At 37.1% G+C, this 26,140-nt stretch overlaps 3 protein-coding genes across 17 annotated transcripts in view; all 3 read left to right on the forward strand.

Annotated features, from left to right (window-relative positions):
* The window catches only part of prom1a (prominin 1a), a 63,341-nt gene extending 51,539 nt beyond the window's left edge, over positions 1–11,802 (forward strand). For 4 of the 14 annotated variants that reach the window (XM_026940590.3, XM_026940591.3, XM_026940592.3 and 1 more), the window contains 10 exons: positions 837–890; positions 994–1,074; positions 1,167–1,235; positions 1,345–1,434; positions 4,625–4,740; positions 5,234–5,257; positions 5,707–5,775; positions 8,237–8,353; positions 9,981–10,011; positions 10,554–11,802. In XM_026940590.3, the coding sequence (XP_026796391.1) occupies positions 837–890; positions 994–1,074; positions 1,167–1,235; positions 1,345–1,434; positions 4,625–4,740; positions 5,234–5,257; positions 5,707–5,775; positions 8,237–8,306 (573 nt within the window). In that variant the 3' untranslated portion in view covers positions 8,307–8,353; positions 9,981–10,011; positions 10,554–11,802. Of the gene's footprint in view, positions 1–836; positions 891–993; positions 1,075–1,166; positions 1,236–1,344; positions 1,435–4,624; positions 4,741–4,936; positions 8,354–9,980; positions 10,012–10,553 lie in introns of those variants that run through there. The other 10 variants (XM_026940594.3, XM_026940597.3, XM_026940598.3 and 7 more) reach the window with 8 other exon arrangements.
* A 2,644-nt stretch (positions 11,803–14,446) lies between these two features.
* fgfbp2a (fibroblast growth factor binding protein 2a) lies at positions 14,447–16,031 on the forward strand. The gene is made up of 2 exons (XM_026940623.3): positions 14,447–15,373; positions 15,477–16,031. The coding sequence occupies exon 1, from the start codon at positions 14,509–14,511 to the stop codon at positions 15,370–15,372; it is 864 nt and encodes a 287-aa protein (XP_026796424.3). The 5' UTR covers positions 14,447–14,508; the 3' UTR covers position 15,373; positions 15,477–16,031.
* Positions 16,032–16,172: 141 nt separating this feature from the next.
* Positions 16,173–24,973, forward strand: fgfbp1a (fibroblast growth factor binding protein 1a). 2 transcript variants are annotated; one of them, XM_053235779.1, is made up of 2 exons: positions 16,173–17,905; positions 21,912–24,973. In XM_053235779.1, the coding sequence occupies exon 2, from the start codon at positions 21,915–21,917 to the stop codon at positions 22,563–22,565; it is 651 nt and encodes a 216-aa protein (XP_053091754.1). In that variant the 5' UTR covers positions 16,173–17,905; positions 21,912–21,914; the 3' UTR covers positions 22,566–24,973. The 2 variants fall into 2 exon arrangements, with proteins under 2 accessions (XP_053091754.1, XP_053091755.1); XM_053235780.1 differs by lacking the exon at positions 16,173–17,905 and adding an exon at positions 18,673–20,933.
* The last annotated feature ends 1,167 nt before the right edge of the window (positions 24,974–26,140 follow it).

Raw genomic sequence — 26,140 nt, forward strand, 5'->3', positions numbered from 1 at the left:
GTTCTGACTAGTAGCTCTGGCTACAATGAATCACAGGTTTACATTAATGCACATGTTCTAATACGGTATAGTTTTATAGTAACAACTAATTTACAAGGACTTGTATGTCAGAAGCTCCGCATTAGTTGTTATTTCACAAAGAATAACGTGTAAGATTTCTGTAAAGAGACGTTTATTTAGCATTTAAGGAAGCAGTCTCGAGTAACCGTCAGAGGTAACGCTATAACTTTACGTTTTCTGCAGTATGAAAGGAGGATGCGGGAACATGACCCAAAATGTTCGTCTTATTGATTCCAAGAGAAAGTGAGGAAATGACCGCTTTAAAGCGGCTATAACAAAAGTGACTTGCGACACTCCACATCATTAAATGTAATTATAAACGGATAAAAAAAGTACAACATGTTATTCTTTAATAAATGAAAAAGATTTAATTGGTGGTTGTGGAATAAGAGGAATAAAGCACTTCAGGAAATGTTGTTATAGGAAAATCATCAACAATAGAGTGGTAATTGTGATGCTGCTTCATCACACCACTCCATTGTTGATTATTTTCCTGTAACAGCATGCTCCATCATGTTTTATTCTACTGATTATAATAATATCACAAACTGTGATAATAAAAAAAATTATCAAAATATACAAATTTGATTGCTGAAACTGATTTTATTAAAGTATATTATTTGAATGCAGTTCTTGTAAATGCTGCCTTATTAATAAGCATAACATTAGCATCGGTGCATGATTGTTAGGTTGGTCATGTGATCACTCATGTCCATATTGTCCCACTTGTATGCTTGGTGTTAGATTAATAATGACGTTTCTGTGTTTCCTTAAAGAACACTCTGAACCAGAGCATCAGGTTTCTGGAGAGGACCGCTTCAGATCTAACAGTAAGTGATTTATATTGGAATTTTATTTATCTCATATTACTTGGTATGGGTTTAATATGTGACTATGATTTTTATGATTTCATTACCCACGTGTCTTTTTCAGGACAAAATTTCAGAAATACTTCAAGTCGTTGATTCGGCACAGTATCTCATCTCGCATAACGCAACTTTTATTGTCAATCAGGTAATACAGCGAGCTGTTTTTCTCTGTAACTGTTGTTAAGGACGTGTTAGTGATCTATCAGTTAATGTTTTAATTCTGTGTGTCATTTGCAGGAAAGTGAGAAATACAAGCAGACCATCATTGGCTACTTTAAACAGTATATCAATTGGATCAAGACATCAGTGAGCATTTTAAAATACTCTTGAATTTGAAGTTAGAGATATTTGATGTTGATGTGATTTTTAATAATGTTAAAATTTCATCCTTTTTCTCATTCATTCTTTCCTATAGCTGATGACGGAAGTGGCCACGTGCAAACCTGTTAGTAACATCATAGACACTGCAGAGATTCTGGCCTGCGGCTTCTTCCTCGATTCGATGGTGAGAGATCTTATATTTTTAGTAAGATGTAAATATAAGATGTAATGCTCCAGTGATTTGGACATGATTTACATCTTATTTAACTTTTTTAGCTCTGTGGACTATTTGTCGTTTACTATCCTTACTAATTTTCTACATAAAATAAAAAATAAATAACAAAAAATTCAATTAGATTTTTAAAAACTAGGTTTTTTTTTTGTTTGAATGTTTTTACCTTCTTGCATTATGCAACGGTCCTAAACTGTGTAAATTATGTATGTTCAGAAATATTTTCTACAAAACTTTGTCTCCAGAATTACAAGTTTTAGACCTGAATGTTAAAAATTTTGGACATAAAATTTTTTTATTATTATTTCAGGCATGCTATTTTATCCTTTTTTACTCATAGACAATTTATTAAATTTTTAATAGAAGTGATATTTAGACAGAATCAAAATTCATATATCATGCAATTTTAAGTGTGTATATATGTATGTATATATTTATATATATATATATATATATATATATATATATATATATATATATATATATATATAAGAATCTGAATATGTGCATAAAAATTTATGCATGAAAGGGTTAAAGTTTACTTTCAAATTCAGTCTTCAGACAGAGAGAGAGTGCAAGAGAGAGACAACAGGAAGTAGAGGCAATCAGGGCTGTTTGTAGTGGACTGACCATCTGGAAGAGTTTTATTCATTTATACCATATCACTGTTGAATTCTCAGTTCTGATTGGCCAGAAGGTGTGGATTATTTTTGTCTAACCACACGGCTCGGACAGTAGTTCTGACTGTAACATGAATGATAGGTTTATATTAATGCACACTTTCTAATACGTTATTGTTTCTATAGTAACAGCTCATACACAGACACTCCTCCATAATAATAACCAGATTAAAAACATGCTGTTATTTAACAAAGCAAATTGTAGAATTGTTGATATGAAGTTTCCTGTAAGGAAATGATTATTTAACATTTATGGAAGGAGTGTCAGTGTCCAGTGTCAAGCGCTTTGCCACAGTTAGTAAGTTTTCCACCACATGAAAGTCTTCGGGACAGTTTTTACAGTTCCTCAAAAGCATAACTTTAAGAGAAATAAAAAGAGAGGCTGGTGAGGGAACCTTTATTCTTGTTACAACGTAACTGATAACTTATTTTGTGGATAATCCACAACATTAAATGTGTCGTTCTGTGATAAACTAAAAAAAATTTAGTGCTGCAATTGCTCTGGTATAAGAGAAATAAAACACTTCAGGATGTGCAGTTATAGGAAAATAATCAACTTCTGGGTGGTAATAGAAACTCTGCTTTGCGTCAGCCCACACCATACCACCACATTGATTATTTCTTTATAACTGCACGCTAGATCATGTTTTATTCCTAAAGACGCAAGCTGTGGACACCAATCATGAAACATTTTAGCTAAACTATTCATTTCGCTAAACAGTTTCATTCCTGTGCTGCAGCCTTATATCGCTCTGGAAGAATGTTATACCAAAAACAGTGATTTAGGTTGAAAGACAAAGATAGATTTGTTCATTACAGTATGGAGAATCCTCTGGGTACAATCTGGTGTTAGATGACTTCATCAGTAATGGATCATTATCATCAAACTCACGATCTCTGAATCCAAACCCAAGTTCTGTAAGTGCTGAGCCACCACTTGCAGCTCACATGGGTACACAATGTTCACATCTGTGCATACAGCTAAGGAAAGCTGTGTTTTGGCTCAGCGTGAATGGAACAGGACCAGCTATGTGCATAGGCAACCCCCCAGTGGCAATCAGCAGGAAGAGGAAATGGAGAGGGGGAACAGGCTGTTCTGCACTGGTGGGTGGGTGTGTGTGATGAGAGGAAGAAGGGATTCTTTGCAGGGGTGTGCCATTAGGCCCCTTACGTGACATTATGGACAAATGATTGATTGTGTGTTCGATCCAGTATAACCACATACACACCAAGACTGAAGAGTCCGCCATGTGATTAAGACAAACCCAAATACAGCGAGACACTCGTACTGCAATTATTGGGCGAGGATAATTGAGGGGAATGAAAAAGAGTCCTATGGACCCTGTAGACATGCACCAGATCTCACACTCACACTCATTATTGCACAATTTCCACATAGCAGGAAGCACTAACTAACTACCAGCAGTAATTAGCCATTAGTTATTAGCACTCCAGAAGTCCGGTAGCAGGTAATTGTGCGTAACTGCTGCAGGAGCCATGTGGACCTCGACAGCTTGTTGAAGAGTTTCAATTCACGTAAAACCTCAGAATAGCAATTTATGGCATGCTGAGATAATTAACCAGGGTGTGGGCTCATTATTTACAATAAAGATTAAATGAAGCTCAAGGCAGGATCCTGAGATGCTGTAGATGTATGGAGGTTAGCATGCTTCAACCACTTCCTTCTTGTTGATGCAGCATGTGACTGGAGTGCTCTTTTAACCTCTGTCAGTTGCCCCTATAAGATGTGAATTAAAACACTCACTGGCCAATGTGCAGGTGACAAATCTGCAGCAATTACTATGATATCAGCATGGACCTTAATCGCAATGAAATGTTTCCAACGCCTCATGGAGCCCATGCCATGAAGAATTGAGGCTGTTCTGAGAGCAAAATAGGGTCTTAACCACCATATTTAGTGTGATGTTCCTAATAACAAGCAGCTGGTGAGATATGCCTCCTAGGGCTGGGCAATATGTAAGGAATAAAAGACCTGGAGGTGTGCTGTTTCAGGAAAATAATCAATGGTTTGACATGGCATGACCTGAAGCGGATTTACTGTTACCACCCAGTTGTTGTTTACTTTCCAGTAACAGCATGTCCGGATGTGTTTTATTCCTCTTATACCACAACAATTAGTTAAATATCAACACATCATAACTTTTATCTGTTTATAGTTTATTAGGCTTTATAAGGCTTATTAGGTTTGGAATACGTGGAGCATCTGCCAGATACTGTAAGTACCTGTGAATGAGTTGTTACCATAGAAATGATGCATTAGAGAAAGTGCATTAAACAGCAAACGGAACTACAGTCAGAGCTGCTGTTATAGAAAATGAATCAAGACCTTTGGACCAATCAGATTTGAGAATTCGACAGCACTGTGATATATTATTCGATGGAAACCACGCAGTTCATATTTTGTCCACTGATTGTGAACCTTGAGTGTGGGTGTGTTGCAGAACACGTTCTGGTTCGGTTTGGGTTGCTCGGCGCTCTTCCTGCTGCCCAGCATCATCCTGTCTGTGAGGCTGGCCAAGTTCTACCGCAGAATGGACACCGAGGACGTCTATGACGAGTGAGTACAACTAAAACACAACCTGTGATGATTAAATGGAACCACCGTTTATTTAGTTGGAGGTGGTCAGAATTCTGGAAGCTTCTTACAGTAGTGTGGAAGTAAAAGATATTTTCTCATCACTCCTTTTTCTCTCTCTCTCTCTCTCTCTTTTTCTTTTCCCTCTATTTCCCCCCCATTCTTTCCTCGGTCTCAGTTCCTCTGTCTCAGGAACTTGGCACTTCACATTATGATAACCGATTCTTGCAATTTCCATCTTCCTCCATTATTTGTCTCTTTCTGTCCAGCACTTTGCACTTTAAGAAAAAAAAAGTCTATATTGTAGATACTCAGTGTTTTCATTGTATTGTTCGATCATTCACACTCTTACAAGTAATGAAATAGTGCTGAAACATTAAAAGAATCACCAAGTGTCTTGACCGGAGACATGTCAGTGTACATAAGCCTCTATGGTGGAAGATTAATGTTATTTGCTTGTCTTGTATCTTTTTAGCATTGACACAATTCCCATGAAAACGTAAGCTGTTTTTTTTTTTTTTTTTCCAATTTTCCTCCTGCTCTCCTCTTTGAGAACCTCATTAATATGAAATCTTTTTTGTACAAAAATCTCTTCGCTCTTAAGCTTAAGCCTTTGAATGCTTCTCCGGTGAAGGGTCTTGCTTGTCTTTGTGTTGTGTGTGTGTGTGTGTGTGTGTAAGACTGTGTTTTCTTTTTTTTTTTTTTTTTTTTTTTTTAATAATTCCCTTGTTTAACATAAAGGGCTGTTAAAATCATCGATTATATTACATATCACATACAGTTTGTGTAAATCTTTTTGCATTAATACACTGAAATTCTTACAATTTGTACTTGTGCTGTTTTATGCTCACCTGCACATTTATGAGGCCTAACTGTCCAATCGCATGTCATTTGTCTCATTGCTTATTTTGTTGTTGATTTTTGTTTGTATTTAATGTTTCGTTTCAGTATGGAAATTGGTAATAATGGTTATTATAATGAACATATACAAGGTATCCAAAACCCTGTAATGTCAAGGTAAAAAGAACCGAACCCCCTGCACTGAATCGATCAAACAATACTGATTTGCATGCTAGGTTTTGGAAATAGTGGGCGATACGGCAAATATCTGTTTAATATTTCACGACATAAATTATGTATCATAATGTTCAGTGTTTTCATAGTATGCTAACAAGCTAAAACAAATTCACCGCACCGACTAAAATAATAGACCCACATTAAATTTAAAAATGAACTAAAAGAAATAGCACTCTTAGTGAAAAAAATGGTTCCTTCAGGAGTTTTGGGATGTTTAATGGTTCTAGTTTACTAAAGGGGTTCTGTTTAGAACCTTTTCTGACAGGGAAACTCAATCCTCAGTTTTTTGTGGTTCTACATACAAGCTTTCCCCCAGAGTGACAAACTGAATAAACCTTTAGGGTGCTCCCTTTTTTTTTCCCTAAGAGTACAATTAAAGATATACAGTATATAGAAACTATATACAGTACTGTGCAAAGGTCTTATACACTTAAATTTGTACATAAAATTTGATTTCATTTTTTGCAGTTTTGATGTCATTATTTTTTTGAGAGAATCTTTAAAATCAAATTTTGCTAGCTAGTTGTCAGTATCCGGACCACAGTCCACAAAATGTCCCAGCAAAGGATTTCAAGCAGAGTACTTGGGGAAAAATAATACTGTAGCAGAGCTGATAAACATATGGGGAAAAAAACTGGCTACAGTTCAGCCACTCTAGTTTTCTAATCCAATCACATGCAAAATTGTAAATTATTTAGCTGAAGCCAGCTCATTTGAACAGATGTTCATTGATTTTTCATTTTATTTACTCTCTTTGCTCTGATTAATAAACTGATGACATTGAACTGATGCTTTTTTTAAAGTTCATGACAAGAGCAGAATCTTTAAAGATGAATGGACAGAGAAGTGTGTTTACTGTCACTTTTAAAACAGATGCGTCTCATCTGTTCGTCAGTGACGCTAGTCAAAATTGGCCACAAAAGTTGTTGATAATAAAACTTGTAGTCTTATACTAATCATTAATAGTTACACAAAATGCAATTTGTTGCCATTTAGTCATGTTTTTTGCTCATCCAGAACTTTATAAACAAAAACATTATGTAATTGGGCAAATTTTAGTTGAATACCTCTTTTAGGACCTAAAACCTTTGCACAGTTCTATATAATAAAATATTTTTGCTAAGATTCAATCAAATACTTATTAATTTGACTCTGTGACACTATTGGCTGATCAGTTCTTCATGACTGATCTTGTGTTATAGAGATATTGATGAACAAAGTGCTGGAGCGCTATTAGTCACGATAACAAGATTGTCGTATCGCCCACCTTTAGGTTTTTGGTGACAGGATTGAAGGAAATATAATCACGTGTAGGAGGTGCAGTGCATGCTGGGTACAAAAATTCCCTTTCCAGTTAGCATCATAGCTAGCTCAGCCAGTACTGACAGTGTCTGAGCTCAGTACTAACTGCACGCCCCCAAATAAATCAGAACTCATGATCTCAAATAATTTCAAATTCATTTTATTTCTTTGTTTATTCTTTTGCTTCATGTGCAACATGTTCCTGCATGTGACTCTGACTCGACTGTTATTCCTGCACCGGGCTGTTTTTATATACTAACTGCATGCCTGTGTTCGAGCCGTCTCAATTTCTCAGATCTGGTTGTGTACCAGAGGTCAGGACGCAGCACCACACTGACATGACACACAGGGCACATAGACACACATCCCGCTGTGTTTGGTATGAAAGAGACCTTCCATTCATCCCGCTGTGGGTCAGAGAGGTCAGTGCATTTACCTAAAACAAACTATATGAGGGTGCGTTCACACTTGGCATTGTTTTTACAGAGTAATCATTTGCTGGAGCTGAAAAAAACGTGGCTCATGGGACATACACACTGTAACCATAACAACGCTCTTACCTGTTTTAGCTAGTGTCAGCTAACTAAATAGCTAGAAAGTCCCAGAAATAGATACATTGCTATTTTTAGTTACGTTGCAACACTGGAATATCGAAATATTTTCAATATCTTCAATTCATTGTCGTATTATATTCGCTCAATAACAAGATGAATTTTTTACCAGCTTTCTGTCCGCCATGTTTATTTTTAAAAAGTGCGCGTAGTCGCCTTCTGAAAAATGCATGTTTTTTTTTTTTAGCTTCGGAAGCACCACTGTGACCGAATAAACATTGACTTCGCTTCTCATAGCATTACGTGTGAAAATGTGCACTGATGGTTGAGAAAAGTGTGAACACGCCCCAAAAGGCTAAGCGATCTTGTTCCTTATTTCGACACAGAGTTATCAGATAGCTAGTCCGTGTAGCAGGTGAACTCTGTGGTGCCCTGTGTGGCATGGGAACGCTCTCGTCCTGCTCCTCTGGCACACTGAAAGAGAATGAGTGAGTCTTGTAGAAAAAAGTGCCCTGGCATTGATCATCTCTCCACTTGTTCTCCTTAAGCCTCCCTGCCTATGACACTATGACTCGATTCCCACGAGCCTCGGCGCCCCCTCGCCATGGCGACTGGTGACACCAAGGAGGAACCTTTGTTTATTTTCTCCTCAGTACTCCACAAAGGTACTGACTGTTGCTGAAGTGATTAGAAGTGATGAGAACATCTTACTGTTTGTTTGTCTTGAGTTCACATATCTCACATGTTTTGCATGAATGACATCTGACAGTCAGGGTTCCCACACATCTTGGAAAACCTGAATATTTATACACTCATTTTCCAATCCAAAACGACACCTGGTAAATGAGGAAACCAGAAATTGTGTAAAATGTCCTGTAAAGTGTCAAATTAGGCTGTTTTGCCACTAAGATTGCATATTTAGTGTCATGTCAGAACAGGTGAACACTTTACTGGAGTTGCCACATGGATACACTGCACATTCCTGCAATGTTACAAATGAACATGTAGGTCACTAATTATAATGTAAATATTTATCACTGATAAATACATCTCTGCTTAATTGCATTTTGGCAAGTCTTCCTCAACATATGTTTCAGCATTAACAACTTAGGCCTGGGTGATATGACAAATATACTGTATCACGATGCTTAGACATTTCTGTGAGATACAATTTGTATCAAGATATATAGGTTTGCAAACAAACTGCCTATAAAACAGAAGTTTTACCTTTTTAAACTAAAAAACAGAGTTGATACTTTTATTGAATGTGTACAACAAATAAATGACGTAACACTGAAAGTGGTGTGGGGAAAAAATAAGTAGAAATGTATACATTTTAAATTAAATTCAAAACTTTGTAAAAAAAAGATTTCAATATTTAAAACTGTACAGAATTATATAACATTTTCAGCTGAGTTTGTAACTATTATAAAACTTTTTTTAATATTGCAATACCTTCAATATCTTAGAAAAGTGCATTAAGTGAAATAAATTATCACAATATCAATGTTACATTATCATATCGCACAATCCAAAGAGCTGAGACATGCATACATGGATGTCCGCAACATTGGATGACAGACTTGGCCAATAAAAATAAATAAATATCCATTTTTTGTACTATATTAAGTTGAATGGCTAGTCACTACATTCTTCATTTTTTATGTCTTTTATCAGTCTTTTTCCTGTATTTGAAATGACTTTAGTCACTGGGTGCTAGCTAACATCAGGCATCCATCTTGGATCCATCCGCGTGTCATTCGCTTCTGACTGTATGTGAAATTTAAGATAAAGTAATGCACTGTTTCTGTAAATTGTCAGCAATCCTAAGTCGACCCTCTGTGAACATTTGCTGTCATGCCTATACGTCACAGAAAACTTCTGGAAATGTTTTTTTTTTTTCTAAAAAAGAGTGGGAACCCTGGACAGTGCTGATTTTTGTGCTCAGTCACTCACATCTCTCTGTGCAATTTGAATCTTCCAGTCACATGTTTAGTGTTTCTTCTGCATCGCATATAAGAATGATAATGGAGCTTAATGTTTTCATATTGTGTGATGGTCTTCGCTATGCTTCGTTAATATCACTGTGATCTGCTGTGTGACTTTAGAAGTGTTTAACATCTCTGTAAATCTCACCAAGCTTCCCGTTTGTTGTCACTCTCGACCCTTTCGCACCTCATTTTCACTCAGTTCATTAACACTTAAACTGACTTTTAATGCACTTCCTTAAAGGTTTGTGATCCTCATCATTCTTCTCTCTCTCTCTCTCTCTCTCTCTCTCTCTGTTTTTAGTGCTACTGGAAACTGATTGAAACTCTAGACTGTGAGTCTTTGGGCATTTTTAAGTCTTTCTTTCACCTATACAGAGGTGCCAACATTGGCAGTTAACCTGTAGCATTTATGATTTTTGACCTCTTGCTACAATGATACAGGAGACACCTAAAGTAATGTTGCTTTTCTGCTTTTTTAGTTAAAACATAGGTCAGACTATATGCGAATACATTTCAGCAGGCAGAAAAGCTAATTCACTGAAAGGGAAAGGACGCGAAAGACGCATATTTGCTTCTAGTAGCGATTACTTTCACTTCACACCGAATTTATCTCGATGGACATGTGAATTCACAAGCCTGAGTCTTGTGAGCCAATAGAAAACAAATGGGCAGGACTCTTGTGTCTTTGGCCAATGAAAAAAGGTTCCTGTTGCTTGTGGCACATCTGGGGAAAAAAAAGACAAATTAGCCGTCTATCGATATACACGCTAGGATTTTTGTGTTCATGATGTTGGCACCTCTGCCTCATTCCTTGACTTAGTGAATACTTTAAGCTTATGGTGCGTTATATATTATACCTGTCCTTTTTTTTTAGACCCACCTGATGAACAGAAGTCCCAGTTTAGAGCGAGGAATGGGATCAGAAGAGGATGCCCAGACACAACAACCACAAACTGGTCTTCATCTTCACTTTCCACTCTACACTGAGTTTCAAGTTTATTAGTAACTAATAAACTAGCAACTCCAACACTGGAACTTTTATGAACTTTACATGGATGGATAATTCTTTTTGGCAAACATCACATCAGACCGTTACAGCAATCATGGAGTCAGGGACATAAACATACAACATTCAGCCACTATATACAGTAGATACACAAATCCTTGTTTACAGTCATTGTGCAGTCAGGTTTTTTTGTGCAACTTCAACATTCTACGTTCATTTTTAATCTCCTGAACTTACCTCTCCGGCTTGTCTGAGGGATGAGATTGGAAGATTTTTTTTTTTTTTTTATAAGGCATTAACTACCTGCAGCACAAACTGCTGTTTAAAGGGACCATGCCATTTATGAGCCAACAACCCGTATATATATAGAATATATATATGTATATAAACTCATGCTTGTATATGTGCTAATACTGTCGTGATAATGCAATATGGGATCGCTGCAGAGCCATGCAGAGGCTGAATGAACTGTTGCCTTTATGTTTATGGTATACTTAACGTCACCCTGAAATCATATGTAAGAGTACGTTCTTCTTTGGTGGACAAATTGCCATCCTTGTCACTTCTGTGTCTTGAAATGTTCAAGATACATTTTTTATGTATATAATACCATCTCTAACTTTTTAGAGGAAATAACAATGTGGCAGTTTTGATGTAATGTAGTTTCTATGAATGAACATTTTTAAAACACTGCCCTCGATATGGTACTAACAAAAGCTCGTGAGCTGGAGTTTGTAGGCGTAGTTATAAAACTCTCCACAAAAAAAAAAAATCACTGATGCCAAATCCTATTTTTGTAGATCTCAGGTCTCTTAGTTATTATAAATCCTGTTTTTCTTGGCAATTTCAAATGATCACTGGCAAACTATCGAAGTGTGAATGTAACACGTCACTGTAAAAAAAGAAACAAAAAAAAATCCTGTGTAATTTTTAAACAAGTGGTACCAGGAGAAAATTTATTTCACTGCTCGTTTGTTGCTAGGCCTTCATATTTCTGTTTGTGATAATAATAATGTCAGGTGCTAGATATTTTTGATCATAACTGTTCATTATGTGAGAATTATATATGATATGACAGTGTTATGCAGGCCTTGAATAAAATGTTTACCTGATTTCATACACCCCACTTAAGTTCCCCGAAGCTGGCTGTGGTTTTAATGTTCTTCATTACACAACACTACGCACTGCAGCGTTGGTATGTCCTGGTGGTGTCTGAATCTTTCTCAGAGACATTCATCACATGGCATTTAACAGCTGAGGCAGTTGCCAACATGGCTTGATTTCAATTCCAAGTGGTTAAACTGCCTGAAGTGTAAACAACTGTGAAAAATGTCGAGCCAATATAATATCCTGGATGTTGCAGGTATTGGTTTTTCTTTGGGTAGTTCAGCTCTTTCTGGAAGGGAAATCCTGTCTACATACAGTGCTTGAAAGTTTGTGAACCCTTTAGAATTTTCTATATTTCTGCATAAATATGACCTAAAACATCAGATTTTCTGTCCTAAAAGTAGACAAAGAGAACCCAATTAAACACATTTATCTACTATTTCCTCTTCATCTACTTTTAGGGCTTGTGTGAAAATCTGATGATGTTTTAGGTCATATTTATGCAGAAATGTAGAAGATTCTAAAGGGTTCACAAACTTTCAAGCACCACTGAAAGGTGCCCCCAAACAGGACAAACTGAACAACATTCAATGATGCTAAACGTGTAGATGATTAATCACTGAGCTTTCACATTTATCCAATTACATTTTATTACTGTAGTGCTTTTAACCATAGATACAGTACAAACAGAAATCTATATATCAATTTCTATTTAAATAAGCAAGCCAGAGGTGCCAGAGATGAGGGTGGCAAGGAAGAACTCCCTGAAACAAAATGAGGAAGAAACCTTGAGAGGAACCAGGCTCAAATGGAGCCCGTCCTCTTCTGGGTGACACCAGATAGTGGGATTATAAATCATTATGGTATACAGGTGTAGAAGAGAAATGTTAAACAGCTTATGATTTCAGCAGCAGTTCTTGGAAGCTACAAGTCTACAGTGTCTGGTTGAGAATATCCGCCAAGCAAGGGTCTTGGACACAACGGTTCTATATGTAGAACCTTATATAAGAGGGTTTCTCAATCAGAGAGGGCTCTGTGTAGGCTTTGTAGTAAGATATGAATCCTTAACTATCCAAAAAAAAATCTTTGAAGTAACCATCGAGAAGTTCAGGGTTTTGCTCAGAGGTCTAACAGCAGCTCTCTTGCAGCCCGGGGATTTGAACTCTCAAATGTTCCGGCTAATAGAACATCTTTAGCTGCCTACCTTACACTTTTAGAAAAGTATTCAGTAAATTGTGGAAGCAAAATAAAATAGTTACAGTTGGTTTGTGATTTGGTTGTTGTTCTTTTGGCTGCTCCCAATAAGGGTCGCCACAGCAGATCATTGGTCTGCATGTTTGATTTGGCACAGGTTTTACGTCGGATGCCCTTCCTGATGCAACCCTCCCATTTTATCCTGGCTTGGGACCGGTACTGAGAGTACACTCCCAGTGGCTGGGTTGGGTCCCTGCCCAGAAATCAAACCCAGGCTGCGGCAGTGAGAGCGTGGGATCTTTAGCTGCTAGACCGCCAGGGACTTTGGGTTGTGATTTGGTAAAGGTGCTAAATTTGAACAAATGGTACATCTGCCCAAATGCAGCAAGCAAGATATCAGTTTTTTGACCAGTTTAGCAAAAAATATGAAAGTTTTCTTGTGACTTACCACTGTCCCTACCACAACATATTTACCACTTTCATTGTATTTGTATTTGAATATGAATTAGAATGGCATTCTTACATGAAATAGGAAATTTAATTAAAAACAAAAATTTAAAACAAGAATCTTAGTATGTTACTCGTAAAGTTAAACCTGGTAAATGTTATTTTTTTATATTAATACAGATCAGGGTTTATATGAGTCTATCAGTTACCTCACTAACCATCTTCTATTTTTTAATCTGCCTAATCTATTATTCACCCATAAGCATTAAAGTTGTAAGAGGAAGAAAAGGACCGGGAGAAAGACTGAGATCCTTGGTCCCTGACTTGGTTCAGGGCCAAAGGCAGGAAGGCGTTAAGGGCCCCCATGGTATTTACATTCCTGATCTTGGCCCCCCTTTCTCGAAAAGGCATTGAATGCATGAAAACAAGACCATCTACCCCCCCCCCCCCCCCCCCCCACCCCCCCCCCCCCCCCAAACACATAAATATAAACCTATTCAGTCTCACTCATTGGCCTCTCCCTCAGCACCCATGTTTTAAGCTCATGTCTGAAGTGCTAATTTTGTTCTTGAATTTTAATGATCTTGCAAGTTTCCTACACAATGAAACCACTGATGAATGTTCTGCATTGTACGATGCACATGTTTTGAACCTTCAGACACTGATTCAGTTGTTGGAAGTTGTGATTTCAGCAGCTGGGTCTTATTGGAAGACTTTCCATGTTTGACCTACAAGACAATTCAGAAAATTCCCAACAATTGCATAATGTGCCACCAAAGTTCCATATTTGGGTGTTTGCTCTTTTTTTTTGCCTTGCATCCCTCCATGCTCCTTTAAATTGGTTTCATATGTGTGCAGGATCTCATTGACAGTCCCCAGGCGACCATGCAAGTCAGGGGGAGGGGGTTGAACTCGCCCCCTTCCCCGGTGAGAAGACACGGCTCCATACATATTTTTTTTTCTGGCCTAAAAGCCTTCTTTGTGAGCCGTGACCATAAATACCAGAGCAAGGCCGCTCAGTCTGTTCACAGCCTGCTGCAATCTGCTGTCTCGCACTTCGTCTCCAGCTGGCAGCATGCAGATCCTGAGCTGTGCACTCGTCTTGTCCTGCTGCGTTTGGGTAGCTCTTGCTCACAACCAGGTTGGAGAAGATGCCGCTGAAGCGGGAAGGAGTAAAAGCATCTGGGAAGAACCCATCCAGTTTGTTACAAAAACCAAGGACCGATGCTCTATGGCACTGACGGGACATGGGGAGCTGACCAGGCTGCGTGTCTCCTGCATGGGCCAGGAAGCATCTTACTGGTGCGAGTATGAGGGCAAGCCAGACATTTGCCGCAACTACAACACCAACCCTCGCCACTTCTTCACGCAGATAATGTGGGAGCTGCGCAAGTTGAACAATGCCTGCCAGGGCCCACAAAAACTCAAGCCTACCATGTGCAAGAAAGCGTCAGATGAATCACAGATGGTCTTCACCACTGGTTCCTCGGCCGCTGTGGTACAGAGACCACTAAAACCACAAACCACACAAACCACAGCTGCCAAGCAGGACCAACCCAAACCTGAGGAAGCCAAGCCTGAAATGCCTACGAGTGCACCACGTTCTGATCAAGCCAAGCCAGAACAGAAACCAAATGGCGCAAGACAAAAGCCAACTAGACAAAAGCCTGCAAAACCTCAACCAACAAGACCTCCACCTGCCAGACCTGCAAAGGCCAAAACAGAACAAGTCAAAGCAGAGCCGGCAAAACCTGTGGCATCCAAACCAGCGACCAAGACAACAACATTAAAGAAGGTTTTGGCACCAAAGGCAGCTACACAAGCACCAACTACAACCACTCCAGCACCCACAAGGTCAGCTGAGAACCTGGCACAGCAGTACTGCTGGCATGGCATGCAGGACTTCTGCACCAAAGTCATCGGCTGGTTCACAAAATAAAGTAAGACATGCATTTTAATTGCTTTATATTGTGATTATGGTTAAATTCTACTCTAAATGTTCATGTCATGACTAATAGTTTCTTGTTTCTCATTGTTCCTCAGATAAATCCAGCTGGAGGAAAAATTTGAAAATCCTCACACAGTAGCCTGGTGCAGTTCTGTGGAAAGGTGAGATTCGATAGAAAACAGAAGATATCTGAGTGTGCAGTGTATGTCATTAGAATGGAAGAGATTTGGATGGACGTGAGGTGAAGACCCTCCGTATCGTCATATACAGATGTCAGTTGCACAGACCTTGATTCCACTCTACCATGTGTAAAACAACCAAATGACATTTACTCTCCAGATATGTTTACTATAATAAACAGGAGCTTTATACATGCTCAGAACCTCATGTATCACACGGACAGCACTTCTCTGACAGACAGTTTTTGGGCATTGTTATAAATGTACAGTTAGACCCACCTCCTCAGAGGCTTAGACTAATTCAGGGGCTCATTAGATAGTTTTGTTTTGCTGTAAGAATTAACCAGATTACTTTTACTAAAGTAACCAGGTTACTTTACTAACTAGTGTAGAAGATGCATACTTCACTGAATGATCAACAGTGTATGAATGTCTGAAAGTGTGATGAATAAATGTTGACTTTTTTTAAAATCTTTGTCTATGGTTGGTGAAACATACAGCAGAGGGCACTGGTGATTTATAAACCAAAGAAAAGAACGAGCACAAATTTCAGTTGAATCAAAGTGAGGTCTTTAACATCATAAGTTTGATATTTTATAATAGTTTTATTATATACAGTGGGGTCCAAAAGTCTGAGACCACTAGTAAAATCTTTTCTGATTTAATACAATTTTTATTAAAATTATACTATACATATATTATAATATAATTATAGTATAAAAATATTATACTCCATCAGTGTGGAATTCTCAAATCATAAGGTAATAATGGTTATTAAGGATTAATTTTTTATAATGACAATACTTTGACAATAGTTCCGGCTGTAAAATGAATGACAGGTTTATAGAAATGTGCTCTTTCTAATAACGTTATCATTCCTACAGTCACAGCTAATTAACAGGAACTTCTATAATGGATGCTCCACATACTATAAGGCTTATAATTAACGGATTTGTTTTAAAAAATTGTCATTTAACAAAGAAAAACACGTTTATGTCTGCTATAACATACGTGATAATAGGAACTAACTTGTCTCAGGGATGGTCCATAACATTAAAATATAACTATAACCAGTTGCAAATCATGATGTATTGTTGATTAATAAACAAAAAAAAATTCCCAACCTCCGACCAGGAAAAATAAAGAAAATGCCCCTGAACTTGGAATTAATTTTCAGGAACACAGAATAACTCAGCAGTAAACAAAGTAGCTGAGTTATGCTGTGTATTTATGTATTTGTGTGAGATCAATCAACATACAGACATTAACTTGTATGTTACTTAAACAGTACCTTAAACAGTGACTGTATAGTTTAGTGTTTTGAGGAGGAATATATTCATCACTCATCACAGTTGTTGCTTGTTGTCTTCCTTGTTGCTAACAAAAGACAAATATGGAGCCGTCCATGGTTTATTCCTCAAGTTCCTTAATAGCTCAAATGCACAGAGGTAGAAAATGACGTAATTCCATTCTCCAACATCTTACTTCTGAGGTAAGTCAAATGCCGCATTATTCTTTTTTTAAAAGGCACTATTAAAGTATCTACAGGAGTAAAGGTATTGGTAGGACCACTCTTTTGAACGGTGAATAATATGGAATGAGAAATGTGCCATTACAACCTAAATATAAAAGGGACAAATCAGCTTTTTTTTTTTTTTTTTTTGCCTTTACTTTTAATTTGTAAGCAAAGTTTTGTAGTTGAATTAGATTGGTGGCACAATCCATTCAGTTCAGATTCAAATTCTCAAAACACCACATGGGCTCGTTGGCTGAAATAATAGCTTTTCCTAGGTTGCTGAATAGTGTTTTGAAAATTTGATTAATTTGAATTGGAGATGGATTGTGTCACTGACATTTCTATACTCGATTATTATAACACTGAATTTGAAAACGTGCACACAAATTCAAGGCATGGAACACAATTTCAATTTGATCTAATTCACCTACAAAACTTCACTTAAAGATTCAAATGAAAGCCATAAAAATACAGATTTGTGCATTTTAAATACAGATTGTAGTGGCACTTTTCTCATTCTGCAAATACCAGCTCGAAAGTAGTTTAAATACCTTAGCCCTGAAAAATACCCAGTCCTGAAAAATCCAAACACAGCTACTAATGAAAGTCAATTGAAGCACTGAGATAGCAGACTTTGTGCAGGCGATACTTTGCATCAGTGAGGACAAGCCAAATCAAGTTCCTTGCCTATGAAATTAACATTCCTGTAAGAGATTATACAACACCGTGTGTGTGCGTGTGTGTGTGCATGTGTGTGTGTTCTATAAAAAGCGCTTTCCAGGAGTTCAGGTGTTAGGACACTGAACTCCAGCTGCACACGCGAAACACAGTAGGTAACATTATTCACTAATATTCACAGGTTAACATGGGGCCACATTTACACACAAAAAATGCTAATCAGACCTTTTTCAGCATTTCAATCACACTTTTTGCAATCCAAACAATTTTTTTTTGCAATCCAAACAATGAAGTAGTCTTAAAATGTTTTTGAATCATTTATATTTGAATAAATGTTGTCTTTGTGTGTAAGTGCCTCCCAACTTTAGAGCTAACAAGTGCCCTGTTTAGCTACTTAGGCTTTTGAGGAATGGTAATGCTAACAATTTCCTAGCAGTTCTAGCAATGTATAAAGCAGTCTATATGAAAAGAAAGCAATCAGTGTAAAAACCATAGAACTGCAAAGAAATTTCTGACAGAAAAAGTATTTCAATGTTTTTCCAGTTATCTTAATATGCTAGCATGCTAATCTAGGTATAAGAGTTTATTTTTCTACTCTGTGGGAGAGATATGTGACTTTTGGGATTGTATGGCATAAATCAGTGTTTTACATAGTTGTGTGATTATTTATGTACAGAAAAGATGTAATTTTAATCAAATAAATTTTTAATGTTATTATATATACAAGTATACATACAATACCATCTAGCAGCTAACATGAGAAACAGACAACAAAATGTACACAATTATATATATGTATATATATATATATATATATATATATATATATATATATATATATATATATATATATATATATTTTTTTTTTACTTTTTTTTTTACTTTTTTGTTTAAAGTGTGACAAATTAAATCAATACATTGTTTCCTTTGGAAAAGCAGTGAAACATGGTTTTTGGGTGTGCAATTATAGTAAAATAATCGATGACAGGGTAGTGTGATGTGTCCTGACACAGTGCAGAGTTACTGTTACAACCAGTTACCAAAGTTGATTATTTATATCCAATAACAGCATGTCCTGAAGTGTTTTATTCCTCTTCCACCACAGCAGTCTGCCAATAATTACAGTTTCAGCACTGTGGTACAAATAAAAGTATTATGTTGTCATTTGTACATTTATCTTTGTGACAAAGACCAGATAAAGCATATTTCCATTACAAAAGATCATTATTAATAATATGTTCAGCAATAAAAGCTGAGATGTTGCCTTGTTTTGTTTGACGAATGCGTTAAATAAGCAGCTGGCACGTAAGCAGTTACGTCAGTGTGTAGCGTTTCATCGGCAGCTGCATGTGTGGTTTGGAGCCTTTACCTGCAGCTATGTTTATGTTGAAGGCTGCCACGCCTCGGCTCCACAGCTAGTGTGAAAATAAACAGTGCTGTATATTTCTCAGAGTTTCAAACTTAAAGGTTATTATCGGTGAATTTCCATGTTGTGTTCAATATTAAGTGTATTGAGTTAAATAGACTATCGTCTGTAAGCTTGTTCATTAGCCTACTTTACAGATTAATTCTAGAAAATTAAGGTTAACAGCCATATTAGGGCTTGAGATCAGTATTCTTACTGCTGAACACTGCTGGTTAGTTCTGAAAGCATTTGATCAGGGCTGAAAATCTGTAAACAATTTATTCATTACCAGAGACCTTAGAGGCCTCAACATAAATGGATTAAAACAGCAGTTTTGTATTCTTGGCCAATTTACTGATAGCTTTCTTGCATTTACTTTACATTTCAGCTGTTTTATATCTGTGTTGGATGTTTTTAGCAGGGGTTAAGTTTTTCTATTTTATATCTGCATATATTTTTCTGATGCTTTCTCTCTCCCTCTCTTTAAATATCTCTCATTTCCATTCTCAAGGTGTCTGTCTTTTTGCTAGTTTCTGATCTTTCTGTCTTCCTGAGTCTCTCTCTCTTTCTTTCTGTCTTTCTCTCTGTCTTCTTGAGTGTCTCTCTCTGAAACTCTCTTTCTGTATAATATATTAGAAAAAAGAAAATGTTTTAATGTAATTTTTTTAATGTTGCTTGGTGCCAGAACAAACACACCATGAGGGAAAGCCAAGCGTGTGATTTGTTGTCTCTGTGCTGGTACAGTTGCCAACCTGCATAGGTGCTCTTGCAGAGCAAAACTCCTAGGCAACTGTGAGTACAGTCAGGAATAGCAAAGGAAAATTTACAAAATCACACAACTGGATTCAACAAAAGGGCACTGTGTAAGTTTTATAGAAAGGATTTCTAAATGGACAACTTAAAGCACCAAAAGGAAAAACTGCAAGTTTGAGAGGGGAGGAGAAGACAACCAAGGTGACGGGTAGCGTGTTGGTGTAAAAATTGTGTGAATGTAAGGAATTTTATAACAAGTTGTATAAAGATTAGATTTGTTATTAATAATAATGTTAGCATTATTATGAGTTCACGCTGTTTAATCTAGCTTAGACTTTTCTGCAACTAGCCTTTACTCTAATCGTGACTATGCGATTGGAGACAAGTGAATGTCCTAAAACTATAATACCACTTATTCTTTTCCGATACCGATACTGAAACCTTTGAGTATCTTGATATTGTTTTCTTTTAAAACTACTAAGCTTTAATTTTTTTTAAGTGAATCATTTCACAGTTAAACCCTCTTCCACACAAAAATCACTTGCATTGTAAATATAATAAAGTATAAAGTATACATATAATACAAATCAATTCTAAGAAACCAAAAAACTGTGATGTCTTTATCTGTAAGTACCAATTTCCAGTATGAAAAACATTTTTTTTCCCCCAATCCAATCTTTGCTATTTGTTACAGGATTTGATATCTGATACGTTTTCTCCAATATCCAAACCACCATTTTTTGCTGGAATTGGCCCAGTACTAAGTATCAGTTTGATTACTGATTATTAATGGTTATTTTTCTGCACTGAAATTTTGCCATTGGTCCATGTTGTTGTCCTTTTAATTGCTCCTGTTAAGGGTCGCCACACTGGATCCTTGGTCCTCCTGTTTGATTTGGCAGAGGTTTTACGCCCAATGCCCTTCCTGACGCAATCCTCCCGGGCTTGGGACCGGCACTGAGAGTACACCCTCAGTGGCTGGGTTGGTTCTCTGCCCAGGAATCGTACCGAGGCCACAGGGGTGAGAGCGTGGGATCCTTATCCGCTAGACCACTAGGGACATTTTTACTCTACCTGTCGTGCTACTACCCAGTAGTTGCTGATACTTTGGGTCATTCAAGACAGTTCATTAATTTTAGGCCCAAAATGAATGTGAAGTGATGAAAAAATATGACAGCTTTTTGTAATATGTATTGTATTAAAGCTAAAAACTGTTTTCCTTTGGATAAGAAAGATGAATGAACACAAAGTACATGGCCCATTCTTACATTTACTCATTAACAAGCTTCATTTTATGATGACACTCCACCACTCTTCATGTTGGTTGTCTTCACTTGCCCTTCCAGCTGCAATCTGATTTTTCAAGAAGCTTAAAAAAGAGTGAAAAGAATGTTGCTTGGGGCTTTATGATGAAAAAGCGCAGACCGCATTACAGACACTTTCCATAGGTTGGAATGTAAAATATGCACTGGCGTTTAAGATAATTCCTGTTGTGAACATAGCCTTTGGTGCCTTGTTTAGGCCTCTGTAGTTAACTTGCTTATATTCAAATCAATTTAGTAGCTCTTTTAACAATAGACACTGTCACAAAGCAGCTTTAGAGAAATCCAGGTGTAGCTGTAGATCCTTAATGAGCAAGCCAGAGGGGACAGTGGAAAAGAAAAACTCCCTAAGACAACATGAAGAAGAAATCCCAAGAGGAACCAGGAACCAGGAATCATTACTGTATACAGATGTAGAAGAGTAAAGGCAAACAGTACTGTGAAAGTAAGAGCATATTGTAAATAAGAGTTCTGGGATAAGCACAGGCTGATTACAGTAGCAGTTCAAATCCAGTAAAATCTACTGAAGCACAGTGAGTGAGACCTGGTGGTATGGTAGACCATATGGTATTTACGTCAAAGTTAATATTTAAATAAGGTGAATTAAAGTCACTGGTTTTCTCCACCTGAACTGATGAGTAGCTAATTATGTGTGCTTTCTTTTCGCCTTTTCCCAGATTATGGCACACCTAAAAGGCATCACCCTGATTCTGATCTGCATCTGCATTATGCAGCACTTCCTACAGGCGAATGCTCAGGCGAAGAAGGGAAGAGGAAGGCAAAAGCAGCACAACCTGTCTCCAAAGCCAACAATACCTCTGCGTAATCATAAGAAGAGTGGCTCGAAAGATGCAAATGACGACGGCACGTTAGTCAAAGGCAGGATTGAGAATAAAGATGGGACGCAGTGCACATGGGCAGCCACAGAAAGCGGTGTTGAGGGTGATGGTGCATTTGTCTTGAGCATCACCTGCAAAAACGGCACTGAAAAGAGTCTCCAGTGCGAGTACACAGCTAAACCCAGGTTGTGTCCTAAGTACACATCCAGTGTTGATGAATTCTGGAAGCAGATCAGCCGCTCGCTCAAGAAGCAGAAGAAGTTATGCCGTGATTCCAAAGCTCTGCTGAAGGCCAGAATGTGCAGAAAAGCACCTAGGGATGCACACTTTGCTCTCAAAACCACGCCAAAGGTCCATCCGACACCTGAGAGGAAGAACAAGCCGTGCCCAAACCTTACTAATAGACAAAAATTGGCTGAAGAATATTGCAGCAGCTCCTGGTCTTCAGTCTGTACCTTCTTCTTTGCTATGGTTGAGACTGAAGATTGCTGAATGAGACACGGCTAGACATGGCTGCTACATTTATCTCTTAACACTACACGGTTGAAGTCAAATCAGAACTTCGTTTTTTTTTTTAAATGAGATTGTCACTGTGTCTGAAACCCTACTCACAATTTCCTACACTGAAGAATTCAAAGAACTATGCTATATAGCCAAAAGTAAGGGAACACCTGAGCATCACACCCATATGTAGTTCTTCCCCAAACTGTTGCCACAAATTTTGGAAGCACACAACTGTATAGGATGTCTTTGTATGCTGTAGTATTACAATTCCCCTGCACTGGAACTAAGAGGCCCAAATTTGTTCCAGCAAGACAGTGCCCCTGTACACAAAGGGGGGCTCCGTGAAGACATGGTTTGCTAAGGTTGGAGTGGAAGAACTCAAGTGGCCTTCACATATCCCTGACCTCAACCCCACTGAACACCTTTGGGATGAACTGGAATGCTGACTGCACCCCAGGCCTCCTCGCCTGACATCAGTACCTGACCTCACTAACGCTCTTGTGGCTGAATGGACAATGGGCGAGCCTTCCCAGAAGAATGGAGATTACTATATCAGTAAAAGAGGGACTAAATCTGGAATTGGATGTTCAACAAGCACATGTAGGTGTGACTGGTCAGATGTCCTCAAACATTTGGCCATATAGTGTATGAAGCACACTAATAACAATGATGTAATTCATGATTCAAAAGAAATTTTATAAACTATACAAACCAATCAATTTTATGTGTCTGTAAACACAACCTACTCTCTAAACTGTGCAGTGTATTATGGATTTTCTGATTAACTTCACGTATCGTAGTGTAAAGATTTGCTGGCTCCCAAAGTTAGGGCACTGTATAATCAACATGGGCTGATTCTGGACACAATTACATTTTTAAAATATTTTTGGTCATATAAATTATTTTTTCTCTTGGTGTAGCTAGACAGGCTAGTTATCTAAAAAAAAAAATTCTAGCTAGCTAGCTAGGTACAAAGAAGCCAAATTAAACCTGTATTTATCTGATGTTTATAAAATAATGAACCTGTTGCAGATAGAAAGGCTAAAAGTTGAAGCTAATTAGTTGGCTAGCAAATATTCTAGCTTTCTAGCTACTGAACTAAAAAGAGATAGAGAGGTAGAGAGTAAAAAAGGCCATCATGTTAAAGTTCAGTGCTAAATGGCCCTAGAAAAGGTATTTTATCCTTCAGGCGCTTAACTGGGTGTAGGACTCAGCGTGTTAAGACCAGACATAAAGCTGAAATGTATCCTCCCTACTTAACTGTCATAAATCTGCTTAACCCTGATCAGGCAGATTTTGTCATTTTGATATTGTAATATTTTTGGTTCGGCTCTGTATACGCTTAAGAAAAAAGCAGCTCTTTAAAAAAGGTTATATTAAGGACCACTGAAAGTTCTTATTTTTTAAAAAAAATAAATTTAGATCCCTTGAGGCTTCTTTGGCTTTTCCCTCTGAGGGAATTCTTTAAACTTTAAATGTAAACAGTAATGTTACTTTTCAAATAATCACATGTTCAATAACACTTTTTGTGTGTTAACATGATTATAACACATTTTGTGTTAAGTATAAACTGCAATCTTTGTCTCATCCACACTTGATATTTGACCGTCTTTTACAAACACACACATTTAGCACCGGAGTGTGTTTTGAAATGAGATAACCTTAAAGAGCGAGTGAAATGTGATTGCTTGGTTCATGTCATTAATTCCTGTTCAGTATACCTGTCCCAAAATCGAATGTCTTTAAATTCACATGAATTTGGCTGCATTGCTTTAATCAGCTACACACACTATGCGTACAAGCTTTGATCGAGTCCATTCAACTATTTTTTTATTCATTCAATAACCACACACATGTTTCTAGAGGCACCATAGTGATAAGGTATAAAATATCACAAAGCTCCCACGTCACATGATTCAACCACTTCCTTTTTAAATCGGCTTTGTTGTGTTTTATAGGTCACTCATTGAATCAAACCAAAAACCTTCAGACGCTCCCTGTTTAATAAAACAGCAAGTCGTGTAGATTATAATGGAGAAACAAAATCTGATAGCAGTGTGTGGAGGATGCATTCATCTGACCAGCTTTCATATTTTACGTCAAAAGTTATATTCATGAAAAGTGCGTAAAAGTATCTTTTGCCATGTCCACTGATGAGCTTCAAACTAGAAAGTGGAATTGAATGTAATGAACACAGATGAGCTGAGTGATACACACAGTGAAACGTCCTAGTGCGGTTATAATAAATATAAGCACTCTTGGAACACCACTCAACCAATCAAATTAGTGGACCTGAAATAACTGTTGTATAGCGTTAAATAAAGGATGTGTCCAAAACCCAGTTTTTTAAAAATCTTTCTCATACCAGCATGATTAAAAATCAAACTGAAGACCTATGAACAGTTTCAGTGCCTTACTTTCTGGTTTAATTAGTGTGGAGGACCAAAGTGCCACACATTCGTGCACACACACACACACACACACACACACACACATACACAAAAAAATCCTGATCCAACCTTCAGGAATTGTTACTTCCTGGTAGGCAGAACCTGTTGAATTATTTCTATTGAGACCAAAGTGGCCTGATTACACACCTTGCTCCTGAGCGTTCTGATTGGCACATGGATTGACCCTTTTTTTTTTTTTTTTTTTTAAATACAAAAAAAATTCAATCACAACCGTTGGCCTTTGTAGAGAAAGGATTTAGAGCTATGAATGCACTGAAAGGGTTTAGTGATACGATTTAGGCTGTGGAACTACACACACACACACATGCATCAGCCTGTGCACATGCCTGCACAAATAATACCTCTGGACATTTATATTAGTTTAGACTTTATCTCAAAGGGGTGGGCTATTAATAATGGGTTATTTTTATAAGAGTTAAAATTAAGGAGTTCTGTTGTTCTATCTTCCATGCTTACAATCTGCAGACTTTTTCTCTTAACTAAATTAAGTGCTAACTTATTCAATTCAACATATTTTACTTATTTTAGAGCAGCCATTTAAGTAGTATGTAAGTAATGATGTCAAGCTTTATCTTGCTTATAAACATCGTTTAAAATACGGATGATTGAAAGTGAAAATATCTTAAATATAGTCAAATTTAACTAGTATTTCCTATTATAAGATTACCATAAACCAAATATAAGATTATTAAACCTATTTTTAGATTTTTCTTTTTAATATTAATTTCAAGCTTGAAATAGTCTTGTCTTATTGGCAGATAATTTTGCTGATTTTAAGCATTTATTTCTAGAAAGAAACAAAATTATCCAATGGAGTAAGAAAATGTAAAGCTTAAAATGAGTAAAAATGTTTTAAATAGGATTAATAATCTTATATATGGTTTATTGTAATCTTATAATAGGAATTTTCACTATATTCAAGATATTTTCACTTGGTACGATGCAGTTTTGCAGTGTAAATATTTTGCTTGCTCATACTACGTTCATAATCTTATGAAAAGGGAAAATTCATGTCATTTTATTTAGCTAATGTTCTAGTCCCATACTACTCTCTGATAATTACTATATGATTGTAGTTATGGTTACATGTCA

Source organism: Pangasianodon hypophthalmus, chromosome 7 (assembly GCF_027358585.1).
Source record: "Pangasianodon hypophthalmus isolate fPanHyp1 chromosome 7, fPanHyp1.pri, whole genome shotgun sequence".
NCBI classification, from domain to species: Eukaryota; Metazoa; Chordata; class Actinopteri; order Siluriformes; family Pangasiidae; genus Pangasianodon; species Pangasianodon hypophthalmus.